The sequence below is a fragment of the Octopus bimaculoides genome, chromosome 7 (assembly GCF_046866305.1).
Source record: "Octopus bimaculoides isolate indiv1 chromosome 7, ASM4686630v1, whole genome shotgun sequence".
In the NCBI taxonomy this organism is placed as follows: Eukaryota; Metazoa; Mollusca; class Cephalopoda; order Octopoda; family Octopodidae; genus Octopus; species Octopus bimaculoides.
In genome coordinates, this window is record NC_142934.1 from 25,014,233 (window position 1) to 25,029,253 (window position 15,021).

Consider the following 15,021-nt stretch of genomic DNA (forward strand, 5'->3'; position numbering starts at 1 on the left):
TTTGAATCTTACCATAAATATAATTATATATACACATATATATATAATTTCAATCCCATGACCGGAAATATAGCAAACACAGCAATTATAAAACCTGATCTGTCATAATGTTCAATACACATTCTGATTTGTTGTAAATACTATGATGCTTAAGAAAAACTTACCTCACCCATCTGTTTACTACCTACATTTTGCAGCCTCAGCACTTTATCGTACATCAAACCGAGACAGCTATTTCGAACACGATGTCCTAAAAAAAAAAATTAACAAAAGCTCTAGTCATTTTCATTACAACTCACTATAGAATAAACATGTTTGAAGTGGGAAAATGTTATTGGCATTTCTAACTGATTACTATCGATTTCTGGCACTCTAAGAGAATTTCAAGATTTCCCTGGGGCAGAAGATACCGAAGTGGTTTTCCATCCATAGCCTACTAAATCTGATGGAGAACTTGAATTTGGAAAGGTAACCCAACAAGAACTCGCTAAATATATAATACTCTAGTTGCTCGTACAAGCACCCCCCACACACATTTATATATATACATGTATATATAAGCCACACAGACACACAAACACACACACACACACACTTGTATGTACATATATGCATATATATGTATATGCATCTCATATATGTATATGTACACACACACACATACACACACACACACACACACACACACACACGAAGGCGCGTGGCCTAGTGGTTAAGTGTATTGCCCTCACGATCGTGAGATCATGGTTTCGATTTCGAAACCGGCTGGATGTAGTACTCTTGAGCAAAATACTTTCTTTCAAGTTGCTTCAGTTCACTTAGATGTAAATGGGTAACTCTGCGACGGACTAGTCTTCTGACCAGGGAGAGTATTACCCTTTCATCCAAAAGCTAAAAGGATATATAAAATCCAATAATCTGGTCGATCACACGATACATACATGCATACATGCATGCATACATACATACATACCTACGTACGTACCTACGTACGTACGTACGTATGTATGTATATATGTATCGCATGTTTGTATGTTATTGAAGAAGTTATTGCTCCTGCGTTACATTCAAGACATACAACATCGCTGGTGAAACTCTTGCAATTGTGAAATCTGCAGTTACTCTATCCAGATTACAAGTTCAGGTTTATACCTGTAATCATTGGGGCCCTGGGATATGTAACGCACTGCCTAAGTACCAATCTTGAGAAATTAAGCTTCTCAAAACCAGAAAGGAGAAAGCTAATTCAAAGATTACAGATCCAATCCATCACTGAACTGTAAAATCTGTAAAATTTACCAGAAGTTTATCATTTAAATATATATGAGCATGTCTAGATATGCAACTATACGCATGAGAATACATACATAAAGCAAAACATACAAATCTGCACACACACATACATACATATATACACACACACATACATACATACATACATACATACATACATACATACATACATACATACATACATACGTACGTACATACAAAAATATCCTGTTGTTGATGTTGAAATTCCAATGAAGCCTTCAATCTAAGTTAGATACCAGCTCTTTCTCTATTGGCAAGAAATTTTGAAATAAAACTGGACAATCACACACACACACACACACACACACACACACACACACACACACACACACACACACACACACACACACACACGCACACACACACATGCGGCACGATGGCGGTAACTTAACTGAGTCGGTAGAGCGCTGGTCAACATTTTTTGTGGCATTTAATTACGGCTAATTACATTCTGAGTTCAAATCCTATCGATATTGATTTTACGTTTCATCCCTACAGAGGAGATAAAATAAAGCACCAATCAAAGACTGGATACAATCGACTGTGCCCATCCCACGACACTCCCGTTATGTATGTGGTTTTGCACTTATATGAGAAAACAATATTTAGGTGAGAGAAAGGGTAGTGGATTAGCAGACTTGGGATGTCCTCGGACAAAAAGTTTTACGGTCTCTTTACATTTTGAATTTAGCTTCCAGGAAGGTTTTGTCTTTGTTTTACAACATTCTGCGGATGGAAAGGGGACGATAAATTAATGTATCTAATGTAGTGGTGCCGATTAAGTGAAGTTTAGTCTTCTCTCAAATTGTACGACTCTGTCTCAATGGAAGACAGGATTATTTACCGTTCACAGTAAATAATTATCCCCGTTTTCAACATTTTAGTTTACTTTAAGATGGTGAGGTAGCAAAACCGTTAGCGCGCTGGGCGAAATGCTTAGCAGCATTTCGTCCGTCATTATGTTTTGAGTTCAAATTCCACCGAAGCCAACTTTTTCTTTCATCCCTTCGAGGTCGATAAAATGAGTACCAGTTAAACACTGGGGTTGATGCAATCAACTTATCCACTCTCCCGAAATTGCCTTAATTTGATACCAATATTTTAGTTTACTTAACAGCTAATGCAATTGTAAAATATTGACGTCACAACTTATTAGATCATTATCAATTTTCTTAAATATTTCGCTTCATGCTTTCCTAATAGAAAACAAACATCACTAAAACCGAAAGGCACTTACCAGTAACAAAGTTGGTGCACCATATGAATGAATAAGTAAAATTTCGAACAAAGTGGCATACTGTTAATGCTGTCGCTAGAATGAGTCCTGTGGTTAAAGTTTGGTCAGGTGTCTCTAGATATTGAACGAAGAGTCTTATAAGGAAGCTCTACAAATAAAACGTGAAAAAATAAGATGTTTTTAAAGAAATTTGAAACTTTTCAAAGTATTAATGAATTTTGTGTTTTGTTTGTGCTTTTTATTTTTCTTTACTAGTTTCAGTTCAAGACCTACGTCCATGCTGGGGCACCGCCGTTAGCTTTGCTACACTTTTACTACTTGAAATCTCTTCTGATATGTGGCATTTGGTGAATGAGAGAGTTTGATGTTGCTGCGTTTCTTGCTGCGAAGTAGGTTCATCCGGAACTCTTGATAGGAGGAGACCCAGTTTTATTTTGAACATAAATACAGCCGACCTATATTGATCTCTCAGGCTTTTTGGAAGGATATTGAAGAGCTGTGGGTCCTCTTGGAACCCAGGCTGTTGCAGTATCTGGTCCTAAAATGACAAGGTGATCCTGGTAGAATGAATTTAGTCAATAATTTTGCTCGTTCAGTTATTTGATCTGATTTAAGATATAAGTAACAACAACAACTACAACTACAACAGCAGCAGTGGTAGCAGTAACAGCGGCAGCAACAGCAGCAACAGCAGCAGCGGCAACAACAAGAGTAACAACAAGAGCAGCAACAAAACATCGATTGTTAAAATGTTTCACTTACGGCTGCGAGAAACGATATAATTGCATTGAAGCAAATGAATATTATTGACATAATGATTCGGGTTCGGGCAAAACGCATGACTGCTTTGCTAAACGAAGCATTTTCTGGTCCCTTTTTCGAAACTTCTTGAAACCAGATTTGTTTCAGCCTAAAAGAAAAAAGGAAACAAAAAGTAAAGTAGAAAGAAATAAAAAGATAAATTTGTTTCTAGTGCTTCAGTAAAACGTACGACAAAAGAGGGAAGAGAAGGAGAGAGAGAGAGAGAGAGAGAGAGAGAGAGAGAGAGAGAGAGAGAGAGAGAGAGAGAGAGAGAGAGAGAGAGAGAGAGAGAGAGAGAAGAGAGAGAGAGAGAGAAAGATAGAGAGAGAGAGAGAGAGAGAGAGAGAGAGAGAGAGAGAGAGAGAGAGAGAGAGAGAGAGAGAGAGAGAGAGGGAATCAGATGAGAGACGGAAAGAGAGCTCAGATTTCCCCTTCTCTTATCCTATCATACGTTAGAGTATGAACTCTCTGAATATCGACTTATTTATGAAGAATTGACTGGACTCTCCTCTTTCTTATCTGTGATATTAGAGTACTAGAGTAGCCTAGTACTAGAATCTTCAATAATGACGGAGTTATTGTTGAAAAAGTTGAAATATTTATCACTCCCAAAATACAAGTATGATTCAAGGAGCAACTAACACATCTTGGCCTTCTGTATTTTCAGTCTGTAATTTCAAAGTATTCCTAACCCTGATCCTAACACAGATCAGGTCATTTCACAGCGTGGACTACAAATACTGCGGTAGATTTCACGCTAAAGGAGTATGACTGTTGCGATGGCAGGCGAATCAACTAAATTTACGAACATTAAAGCATTATGAGACAATTAAGGTTGCAGAGTGAACTTGCAAATGCAAAAAATAAACAAAATTCCAGCAAGTGGAGACCTTGTCTGAACATTCGGAGAGAAAGTTTTTTTTATTGGTCTTAGTGGAAAAGAAATCAAATCAAATTTTAGTGTCATTATTCTATAGTATAGCAACGACATACCACAAAAGAACTGTTCAGGCTACAATAATGATGAAGAAATCCTTATAAATATTCAGTCTTCAGAAAGCAGAAAGAGCTTTCAGATAAAAGAACATAACAAACAGAACAACTAAGTAGAGATGCTGCTGCTGTAAGAACGTAGAAAAACTGTTGGTTAATTTAGAAGACTTCAAACTGTTTCATTAAACATTATGAGGCAACTACAAAAAATAAACAGAATGACTCTAGCTCTTGTCGAATGGTTTAGAAAGTATATCTTATAAAGAGGAACAAATTCAACAGCTTCAAACGCTGAAGTGTTACTAAAAAATAAGTATATACACAAAGACACAGGGCGTATTATATATTTCGAAGAACTTGCCTGATGTCTATCTATATATACAGAACTACTATGAACTTCTATCATCCTGTTTTTTTTTCCTGTTTTTCTTAATTATAATTATAATTATACTTCTGTATAACCAATTTATAAATGATTGTTGCCATTAACAAGTACTTGCCCATCTTTTAATATATAGGCGTAGGAGTGGCTGTGTGGTAAGTAACTTGCTTACCAACCACATGGTCCCGGGTTCAGTCCCACTGCGTGGCATCTTGGGCAAGTGTCTTCTACTATAGCTTCGGGCCCACCAAAGCCTTGTGAGTGGATTTGGTAGACGGAAACTGAAAGAAGCCCGTCGTATATATGTATATGTATATATATATGTATGTGTGTATGTGTTTGTATGTCTGTGTTTGTCCCCCCCAACATCGCTTGACAACCGATGCTGGTGTGTTTATGTCCCCGTAACTTAGCGGTTCGGCAAAAGAGACCGATAGAATAAGTACTAGGCTTCCAAAGAATAAGTCCTGGGGTCGATTTGCTCGACTAAAGGCGGTGCTCCAGCATGGCCACAGTCAAAAGACTGAAACAAGTAAAAGATAAAAGATAAAAGATATATATATATATATATATATATATATATATAATAGAATAGAATCTATCTATCTATCTATCTATCTATCTATCTATCTATCTACACACACACACACACACACACACACACACACACACACACACACACACACACACACACACACACACACACACACATATATGCGTATATACAACCATCCTAAGCTCTACTGCATAATGAATTTCAACATTTGATACCTTGGAATTGTTTTTTCACAGCTATCTTCTTTACCGCACATCAATATACTGGCCATTTCTCCTTTCTTTTGCATGCGAAAGAATTCGAAAAGCTTCCTTGTAAACCATGTGATATAGGCAAATGAAAACAATCCTACTTTATGTGTTGGTATGATACCCTCGCTGAAAAAGAAATCAATGAAGTACAGTTACTGTCAAACATTAGAGATGTCAAGTCTGGGCCAACTAATCACAACCAATTAGGGAACCGTTTTGTGGTCGCTCGACCTTCAAATCTTACTAAAGTTTACAAACCTCTGTTTTAGGAAAAGGAAGGCTACGCTAGATAATGCGATCTTAACACTGCACCTGACAAAGAAAAGTGATGAGATTGTTTTTGAAGAAAAAGTAAACTTGATGAAAATTGACCCGAGATTAATTAGCAAAAACAGCAGCATTAGTGATAATTTTAGGTTCTGCTGATTCAGTTTTATGTTGGATACCTTTAGTACAGCCTACTCTCTTGCAGTGGTGGCGCAATGGCCCAGTGGTTAGGGCAGCAGACTCGCGGTCATAGGATCGCGGTTTCGATTCCCAGACCGGGCATTGTGAGTGTTTATTGAGCAAAAACACCTAAAGCTCCACGAGACTCCGACAGGGGATGGTGGCGAACCCTGCTGTACTCTTTCACCACAACTTTCTCTCACTCTTACTTCCTGTTTCTGTTGTGCCTGTAATTCAAAGGGTCAGCCTTGTCACACTGTGTCACGCTGAATATCCCTGAGAACTACGTTAAGAGTACACGTGTCTGTGGAATGCTCAGCCAATTGCACGTTAATTTCACGAGCAGGCTGTTCCGTTGATCAGATCAACTGGAACCCTCGACTTCGTAAGCGACGGAGTGCCAACAACAACAACAACTCTCTTGCAAGTATACGTTTCAAATAGCTGAATAATTTTCTTCTGTGCCTCCGCAGTTCCCAGAAGCTCTGGAATGATCCCTTGACTAAATCAAGTAAAATAAATCAAATTTAAATTTCTTCGACTTATTTCTTTTCATTTTTTATCAAGTATCGATTTCGTTTTTGAATTTTTTTTTGAAATTGAAATGTTTAGTTTATACTTATTTTGCACTATTGTTATAAAAAATGTCCACCTTATGGAAAAGTAATCGAATGTAATAATTCCTGCTTATGCATTTTAACTTTTGTTATACTTCTGTCAACTTGCATTAATCATATTGACAGTCGCGTCACATATTCAATTAATTATAGCATATGTGTGGTACTCTTCTGTTATGTGTTTGAACCTAAATTTAATGTGATTACTAATACTTACGGTCTGCAAGCTCTTCTCCATCTCGAATTTCATCCAATTCTTTTGGTTTCTTGCCAAAAAAATTTATTATTTTCAGCAATCATATTCCTTAACGTAAGCAACACTTCTGCAGCGAAAGGTCTCCCATTTTGTGCCACTTCGCTTGCAGCTCGAGAAGACTCCTCAAATATTCCTTTCTGCATCCTGCCAGTCTCACTAACACATTCACATACTTGTGAAGTGCGAAAGTATATCCCGGTTGTTTCAAAACCAATGAAATCTTTGCCTCATTGCCTCAGCTTTACTTCCTTTGTGTGTTGCAGTTAGCCCCTTAATCTAGACAAATACTTTAATCTCTATTTTCTACAGGAATTTATCCTAATCTTCGGTATATACCACACAGGTGTGTCCGTTCTACAAAGTAACCTTTCTGAACGTGCCAATTATCGACATGTCTCTCCATCACTTATAAAACACCGTAAGTAATTGAAACAGTCAATAACAATCACCGTTTCCAACATCTTGAATTTCTATTTCTCTTCCTCACTCCGCACTCCTCCTCCTCCTCCTCCTCCTCCTCCTCCTCCTCCTCCTCCTCCTCCTCCTCCTCCTCCTCCTCCTCCTCCTCCTCCTCCTCCTCTATTTCTGCTCCTCCTCCTCCTCCTCCTCCTCCTCCTCCTCCTCCTCCTCCTCCTCCTCCTCCTCCTCTATTTCTGCTCCTCTTCCTCCTCTATTTCTGCTCCTCTTCCTCCTCTATTTATGCTCCTCCTCCTCCTCTATTTATGCTCCTCCTCCTCCTCTATTTCTCCTCCTCCTCCTCCTCCTCCTCCTCCTCCTCCTCCTCCTCCTCCTCCTCCTCCTCCTCCTCCTCCTCCTCCTCCCCTCCCCTCCTCCCCCTCTATTTCTGCTGCTCCTCCTCCTCCTCCTCTATTTCTGCTCCTCCTCCTCTATTTCTGCTCCTCCTCCTCTATTTCTGCTCCTCCTCCTCTATTTCTGCTCCTCCTTTTTCCTTCCCTTCCCTTTTCCTCCTGCCCGCCTTTTTCTCCATCACACTAAAAAACCATCGCTACGATTTTCAGTTAAATCTTCTGGAGAGCTGACCGCCTATGCAATTCATCAGGAGTCGCACATGCTTGATAAATTCGACGAAAGAATTTCTTCATTTGGTATCTGCAAAGCATTTGACAGTATCTTCTCAGAAACTCTCAACAAATATAAGATTCATCTGTCTTCATACAATATCTTGCCCTGAAAGTTAGCTGTTAAATTTAGACTCACACTCTTATCACAAATGGTGTCGTTACATGCAAGGGTCAATCTTGTCTCCAACGTTCTTCGTCCTGTGTATCAACGAGCTAATCATTGTAATTTCTAACAGTGCTTTCTCAAAGGGTGACTGGAACCTAACCTTGAGCTAAACAACAACAACAACACCAATAATGACAACAATAACAACATTGGTGACAAAAATTTATAAGGAACCTGAACTTACACTTTTCCCGTCAAACGTATGGGAAGCATCATTTTCACAGCGCTTTTATACTTGGTAATTGAATCAACATGTCTGCTAGTTGGTGTTAAACTATAGTTACCAGGAATAGGAGCCGCGTGGATGTTAAATCTGCAAATTTAATGATAACGAACAAGATTAAAACTTTGATTCAGATTCCAGGATACACGTGCATAAACGCAACACAGACTACAAGCATACAAACACGTACACACTCGCGTACATTCATGCACTCACGTGCACTCATGCTCTCACGCATGCATTCTGACGCGCACCTACGTATATTTACATGTATGCTGTGTTAGTAGATTAGCATGTCGATTGCGTGATGGATTGATAGTCGAAGTGTTTTACTCATAGTACATCAGCGCCAGATCTTTTCTGACAAAAGTATTGCTTGACACAGGAAGAGCGAAAGGCAAAGTCAATCCCAGTGTGATTTCAAATCAGAACTTAAAAGGTCTTAACTAGAAACCATTTCTGATTCTCTGCAACATTAATGATGATGGTGATGATGATGGTGATGATGGTGATGATGATGATGATGATGATGATGATGATGATGATGATGATGATGATGATAATGATGATAATGATGATAATTTCTTTAATTATCCTAACTCAGAATATTGAAGACAATATCAAAGGACGAAATACAACACATAAAAAGTAGGGGTGGGGTGGGGTTACATCGACTAAAAGAGAATCAATAACAATAAGCATACGGTATAAAAATAGAATTCAGAAAAATAAATAAATAAATAAATAAAATTCCAAATTGCGGGGCAGTCCGCCTAGTGTAATTGAAGGGAGACCCCACTCATTACTACCGTCTCCAAGGTATCGAAATACCCTTTCCCAGTTTCTTCTTACTTAGCAAAGCATACTCAGACTCACCAGTTGTGTCACTTTCATCTGCATTTCGCTAAACTCACTAGAAAGCAGCATGTCCTTCTCTACCCTCACCTTTTTCTTCAAGTTGCACTTGAAGAAAGTGATGACAGCTTTACCAGATACTAAGTGCATGTCTTCAAACCTTTCAAACGAGCCTAACGCAACCGCTTTCGCCACTGCCACCGAGTAGGGAAAGATTTATCTTCCTTCCCAGCTGGTGCATCGGTCTTCATTACAAATTTGGCTGACAGCTGAATTCGTTCCACACATGACACCCCACAAGTCGCTCGTGTACATGCATAGGCATTGAATGATGGCGTGCATGGTGGTTTCTTTCTGCTGCATGCATCTCGTACAGGTTCTTCTGTTGACGCTGACAAGTCTGAAGCAAGTTTTGAATCAATGTAGCACTGCCGTGCCAAGGACTTTTGGCAATTTTCCATAGTCCCCCACCTGAAAGTCCTCCAGCAAAAACTATTCAGACTGTTCTCATTGATGCTCAGGCCATTATTTCTCATATGATGAAGTAACCCACTGTAAAAACTTCGTATTGTTTTCTTGATAGCAGCTTTGCAAAAGGCTGGCAACAATCTAAATGCCAAACAACCAATTTTCCTTTATGCTTGATTTATGATAGCAGCTCGGTCAAGGAGACAAGCTGCGGAAAGATTTGTTGCGCGAAACATGCTAACCTCTGTTCATCCTCGTTTTTGTCGTCGTTGTCGATACCATTGCAGTATTCCTGTTGATATTTCTACAGTCACGTCAGCCCCAGCGCAGCCTCAACTTCAGTGCACCATGAAGGACAGCACCTTGAGATCACCACGAAGTGGATGCTGACAGTAGACGGATATCCTGACCAGCGGTACGTGACTATTCCATAAGAAACGGGAAAGGAAGCGCTCCAATCTGGTCTGTAAACCAAATGGAGGGAACCTGATCAGAGGCATCAACGCGTGGGTTGTAGCTATGATACTTTACTGCGCAGGAGTTGTGGAATAGACAGAGAAGAACTTGTCAACATGGATAGAAAAACTAGGAAAGTAATGGCTATGCATGAGTGTCTTCATACTAGAAGTAACGTAGCAAGGCTGTACTTACCTAAGAAGAAAAGTGGAAGAGGACTGGTTGAGATGGAAGATAGTGTTCTGAAAGAGCTTAAGTTCTTGCATGACTATGTGAGGAATAGTGATGAAAGAATGCTGTAGACTGCACTGAGTGAAAAGGTGATCAATGACAATGATGAGACCCCAGGAGTGCAAAATTAGGACTAACAGAGAAAGGATAATGAACTGGAAAGAGAACGTCCCACACGGAGAGTTTACCCAACAATAAGCGGATGAAGCTGATGAAGAATCCTGGAGATGGTTAAAACATGTTTGTTTTTTTTAAAGAAGGAGGCAATGGATCATTCCATTGGAAGTTTTGTGGAAATTATCACCTAGAAAGATCAAAGACGTGGTATAGCCAAATTCCAGGAGTTACCGAGAAGCAGGAATTGCAAAAGCCTGTGAGATGCAATGATTCAGTGTGACCGTCAGGTTAAACCCGAAAACCTGACATGGTTGTAGTGAACAGAAAATTAAAAAAAAAACATGCCTGATAATTGACATAGCATGTCCAGGTGACAGCAAGACTGAAGAGAAATAAGATGAAAAAGTGAACGACTATGATGAATTGAAGTGGGAAATACGAATGTTGTGGGCAGCAGAAAATGGACGTAATGCCAATAGTTATTGGTGCACTTGGAAATATCAGTACTCAACCACCAACATGTTTCAAAAAGATTCGAACGGATGTAAAGAAAGAACACCTACAAAAGTCATCATTGACTGGAACTGCAAGAGTTCTCCCCAGGTATCTTGAATAAACAAGTGTCACCTTAGTATGCTGGCTGTGGGTAGCGGACACTTTTCATCAAACCCAGCAAAATAAATTGAGATTTTTCATGACATAACAACAACAACAACAACAACAACAACAACAACAACAACAACAAGTAGTCATGATAGGTAAATTGGGTTTCGTATATTTTGTCCAAGTGTCACTTTGATGGCCATCACTGCTCTCTAACTCACTCAATAATAATAATAATAATAATAATAATAATAATAATAATAATAATAATAATAATAATAATAATTTCTGCTATAGCCACAAGACCTGAAATGTGGTGGGAGAGGACTGCTCGATTGCGTCGACCCTAGTACTCAACCAACTGGTACTTAATTTATCGACCCCGAAAGGATGAAAGGCAAAGTCGACCTCGGCGGAATTTGGACTCAGATTGTAGTGACGGGTGAAATGCCGCTAAGAATTTTGTCCGGTGCGCTAACGATTCTACCAGCTCACCGCCAAAATAATAATAATAATAATAATAATAATAATAATAATAATAATAATAATAATAAGAATAAGAATAATGGAAAAGAAATGGAGAACTTCAGAATGAATGGAAATTCGAAAAATTTAGGAAGAAGTATGGTGTAGATACATAAGGCGTCAATGTTGTAATTGAAGAACTGAAACAGCACATACATGCCAAAAAAGCAATGCTAACTAGGTTTGAACAACGCATTAAGCAATACCAGCAAAAGAAATTGCTTAAAGAGACCAAAGGCGATTTTACCAAGAGATTAATGACAGTAAAAAACGTGAAAGATTAGTCCCTGATACTGATAAAAGTCGATTTTTCTGGGGTAAGATATGGAGTAAGCAAGAACAACATAATACTACAGCTGAATGGCTCTGCAGCCTGAAGCAAACAGCTTCATATCCCCAGCAAGAGACTATTCACTTCACAGAAGACAGTATCAGAAATATGAGTTAAAAGAATAAGCAATTGGAAAGCAGCAGGACCTGATGGTGTACAGGGATTTTGAATGAAAAAAAGTTCAGCAATTGCCATAAATTGATCGCAGAGCAATTCAATGCATTGATCAACGGAGAAGAAGAGATCCCGGGCTGGTTGACAAAAGTACGAACGGTGTTGTGCCTGAAGGATGCATTAAAGGGAAATGCTGACAATTACAGACCAATTTCCTGCCTCTCGTTAATGTGGAAGTTACTGTCAGGAGGAATTGCAGAAGAACAGTATAAATTTCTTAATGAGAACGATATATTACCACCAGAACAAAAAGGCTGTAGAAGGAGATGTAGAGGTACCAAAGATCAAATATTGATAGACAAAATGGTAATGCAAGATTGTGAACGAAGAACAGATCTGGGAATGGCCTGGATTGACTATCGCCAAGGTTATGATATGGCTCCACATTCGTGGATCATTGAGTGCTTAGATCTTTTTGAAATTGTTTCCTGAAGAGAAGTATGGTAGGATGCAAAACTGAACTGACATCTTATGGAAAAAGCTTGGGCACCCTGGGTATCAGAAGAGGGATTTTCCAGGGTGACAGCCCATCTCCGTTGATTTTCGTTCTCTGCATGATACCCCTATCCTTGGTACTTGGTTGGCAGTCTGTCTAGGAGAAGAAACACTCTGATTTAAAACTGGAGTAGATAGGACTCCTTGGTAACAATGGTAACAACCTGTCAGTGTCCAACGACTCCATGAGGACGAATGAACCGCGAATCAGGACTTAATTCTCGAGCAATATTTGGATGAAGATACGAGACCAACTGACGCTCACCTGTCTCCTAGTGAGAATCATGATCATGAAACCCAACACACAAATGCAAAGGGAACAGGCCCAACTTATGGGTTGTAAGAACTCTGCAGTCTTGGTTGACAATCTTACTAGAGATACTGTCTCGATAAAAACACCGGTTGGTGGCTAACCGTAAAACACAAAACTCATTGTTGAGTGAAAATGTCTAATACAAATGTATCAAATAACGATGTTAATGAGGCTGGAACTAAAGGTGAAAGCCTTTCGTCCGGCAGGTGCCCTGTGGTTGAGCAGCATAGGCCCGGTCATCATCAAGAGACTGCTTGTACACAAAGCCAGAGGCAGAGAAGAAGGTGGGATAAGGAGGCAAACCGAACGGTAATTGAATGCTGGATCAGGGGTAAAAGCAGGAGAAGGGGATTCCGACTAAGAATGAAAGCAAGATAGAAGGAAATAGGACTCTTCGAAATAAGTGAGCAACAGTAAACCGATCAGACAAGAGCAATAAGAACAAAAGGGTGGTTAATAGACATGGAAATTGAAGCGATAAAAAGGAAAGTAGAAAATAGAAATAATACTTTACCAACAGATATTTTGTCCAGTGAGAACAGAAAAATGAATGGTGGCAGTGAAGACGTAGAGCAAAGTGTAAATGTAAATGTATTCTCAGCAAATTAAGCAGAAATAAGAGGAAGAGTTATAGCACAAGAATACGATGATGACCAACAAGGTATAGTGGCGATGCTGAGCCGACATATGAGAGAAAACCAGGATCAAGCCCCCACCCCTGATCTGAGGTACATTGATCGACGCAAGCTGAAAGTTGAAACCGAAAAGATAGATTCGGTCCTTGGGCTATTCCAGACGAGAAATATAACCGAAACTAACAAGGTTATTTGGGCTGCAGCTATGGTTGCTGCAGATAGAGTTGGATACGAAAGAAGTGAACAAACAGAACGTAAAGAGCCATTCTGGCGTAGACGAATTTGTGAGAAACAAAGTTAAAAAGACATTTAGATTGAGTAGAGGAAAATTGCAGAACGAAAGCATAAGAATAATGTTGGAAAGAACATAAGAATAAGAGATAAAGGGTACGATGTGATACTTGAAGAATTGAAACAGAGTAGTAGTAATCAAAGCAAAACTGGAAAGATGTGACAACAGAACAAACAAAACAATTCAGGCAAAACAGATTGTTTGAAGCCAATAAGAAGAAACTGTTTCAGGAACTATATGGACAATTACACGGAATAATGATACCAGATGCAGAGGAAAGCTAGGCATTCTGAAGAGGGATATCGGACCAACCTATAGAGCATAATGAAGAAGCGGAGTGGCTGCATGAAATCCAAGATAGGTTAAGAAATATAGAAGGTCAAGAAGGCAAAGATAACTACAGGAATGATAAAAAAGCAGTTAAAAAATTCCCAAATTGGAAGAGCCCAGGACTAGATGGCGTCCAAGGTCATTGGATGAAGAAGCTGAGAGGGCTCCATGAAAGGATAGCGTAACAACTAGATGAGTGTTTGCAGAAAGGCGCAGTACCCAGCTGGATGACAAAGGGAAAGACAGAGTTGTGTGCCAAGGCTCCTGAAAAGGGAAATGCTGCATCCAACTTTAGACCAATAATATGCCTTCCGCTAAGGTGGAAACTAACGTCAGGTACGATGGCCGGTGAACTGTATAGATATCTGGAAAACAGTGGGCTGCTACCTATTGAAAAGAAAGTATGCTGAAAGAGAAGTCGGGGAACGAAGGATCAGCTCTTAATTGATAATCTAATAATCAAGAACTGCAAGAGAAGACACATAAACCTTAGCATGGCATGGGTTGACTATCGTAAAGCATACGATATGATACCACACTCCTGGATAATAAAAGCAATGGTAATGTATGGAGTAGCAGAAAATATGAGAAGCCTTATATGGAACAGCATGAAATGGTGGAGAACGGAATTGACAGCAGGGAATCAGGTATTAGGAGAGATGAAAATCAAGAGAGGTATCTTTCAGTGGGGAGTGTGCCCCCACTGATATTCGTGCTGGGAATGATCTTGTGTGAAATACTACAGAAAATAAAGTTGGGGTATGATCTGGGAAGAGGTAAGGGAAAACTGAACCACTTGCTATTCATGGATGACCTGAAGCTATTCACAAAAACTGAAGCAGAACTGGACAGCCTAGTCCAGTCAGTGTGG

The 15,021-nt window shown here is 39.4% G+C and overlaps 1 protein-coding gene across 4 annotated transcripts in view; it reads right to left on the bottom strand.

The window, feature by feature from the left end:
* LOC106872811 (ATP-binding cassette sub-family C member 5) overlaps nucleotides 1–15,021 on the bottom strand; it is a 101,411-nt gene that overhangs the window by 64,942 nt on the left and 21,448 nt on the right. For 3 of the 4 annotated variants that reach the window (XM_089355897.1, XM_089355896.1, XM_089355895.1), the window contains 5 exons: nucleotides 8,287–8,415; nucleotides 5,499–5,660; nucleotides 3,314–3,461; nucleotides 2,552–2,699; nucleotides 165–250 (listed from right to left, as the gene is read on the bottom strand). In XM_089355897.1, coding sequence (XP_089212023.1) covers nucleotides 165–250; nucleotides 2,552–2,699; nucleotides 3,314–3,461; nucleotides 5,499–5,660; nucleotides 8,287–8,415 — 673 coding nt within the window. Of the gene's footprint in view, nucleotides 1–164; nucleotides 251–1,706; nucleotides 1,779–2,551; nucleotides 2,700–3,313; nucleotides 3,462–5,498; nucleotides 5,661–8,286; nucleotides 8,416–15,021 lie in introns of those variants that run through there. The other variant, XM_089355898.1, reaches the window with a different exon arrangement.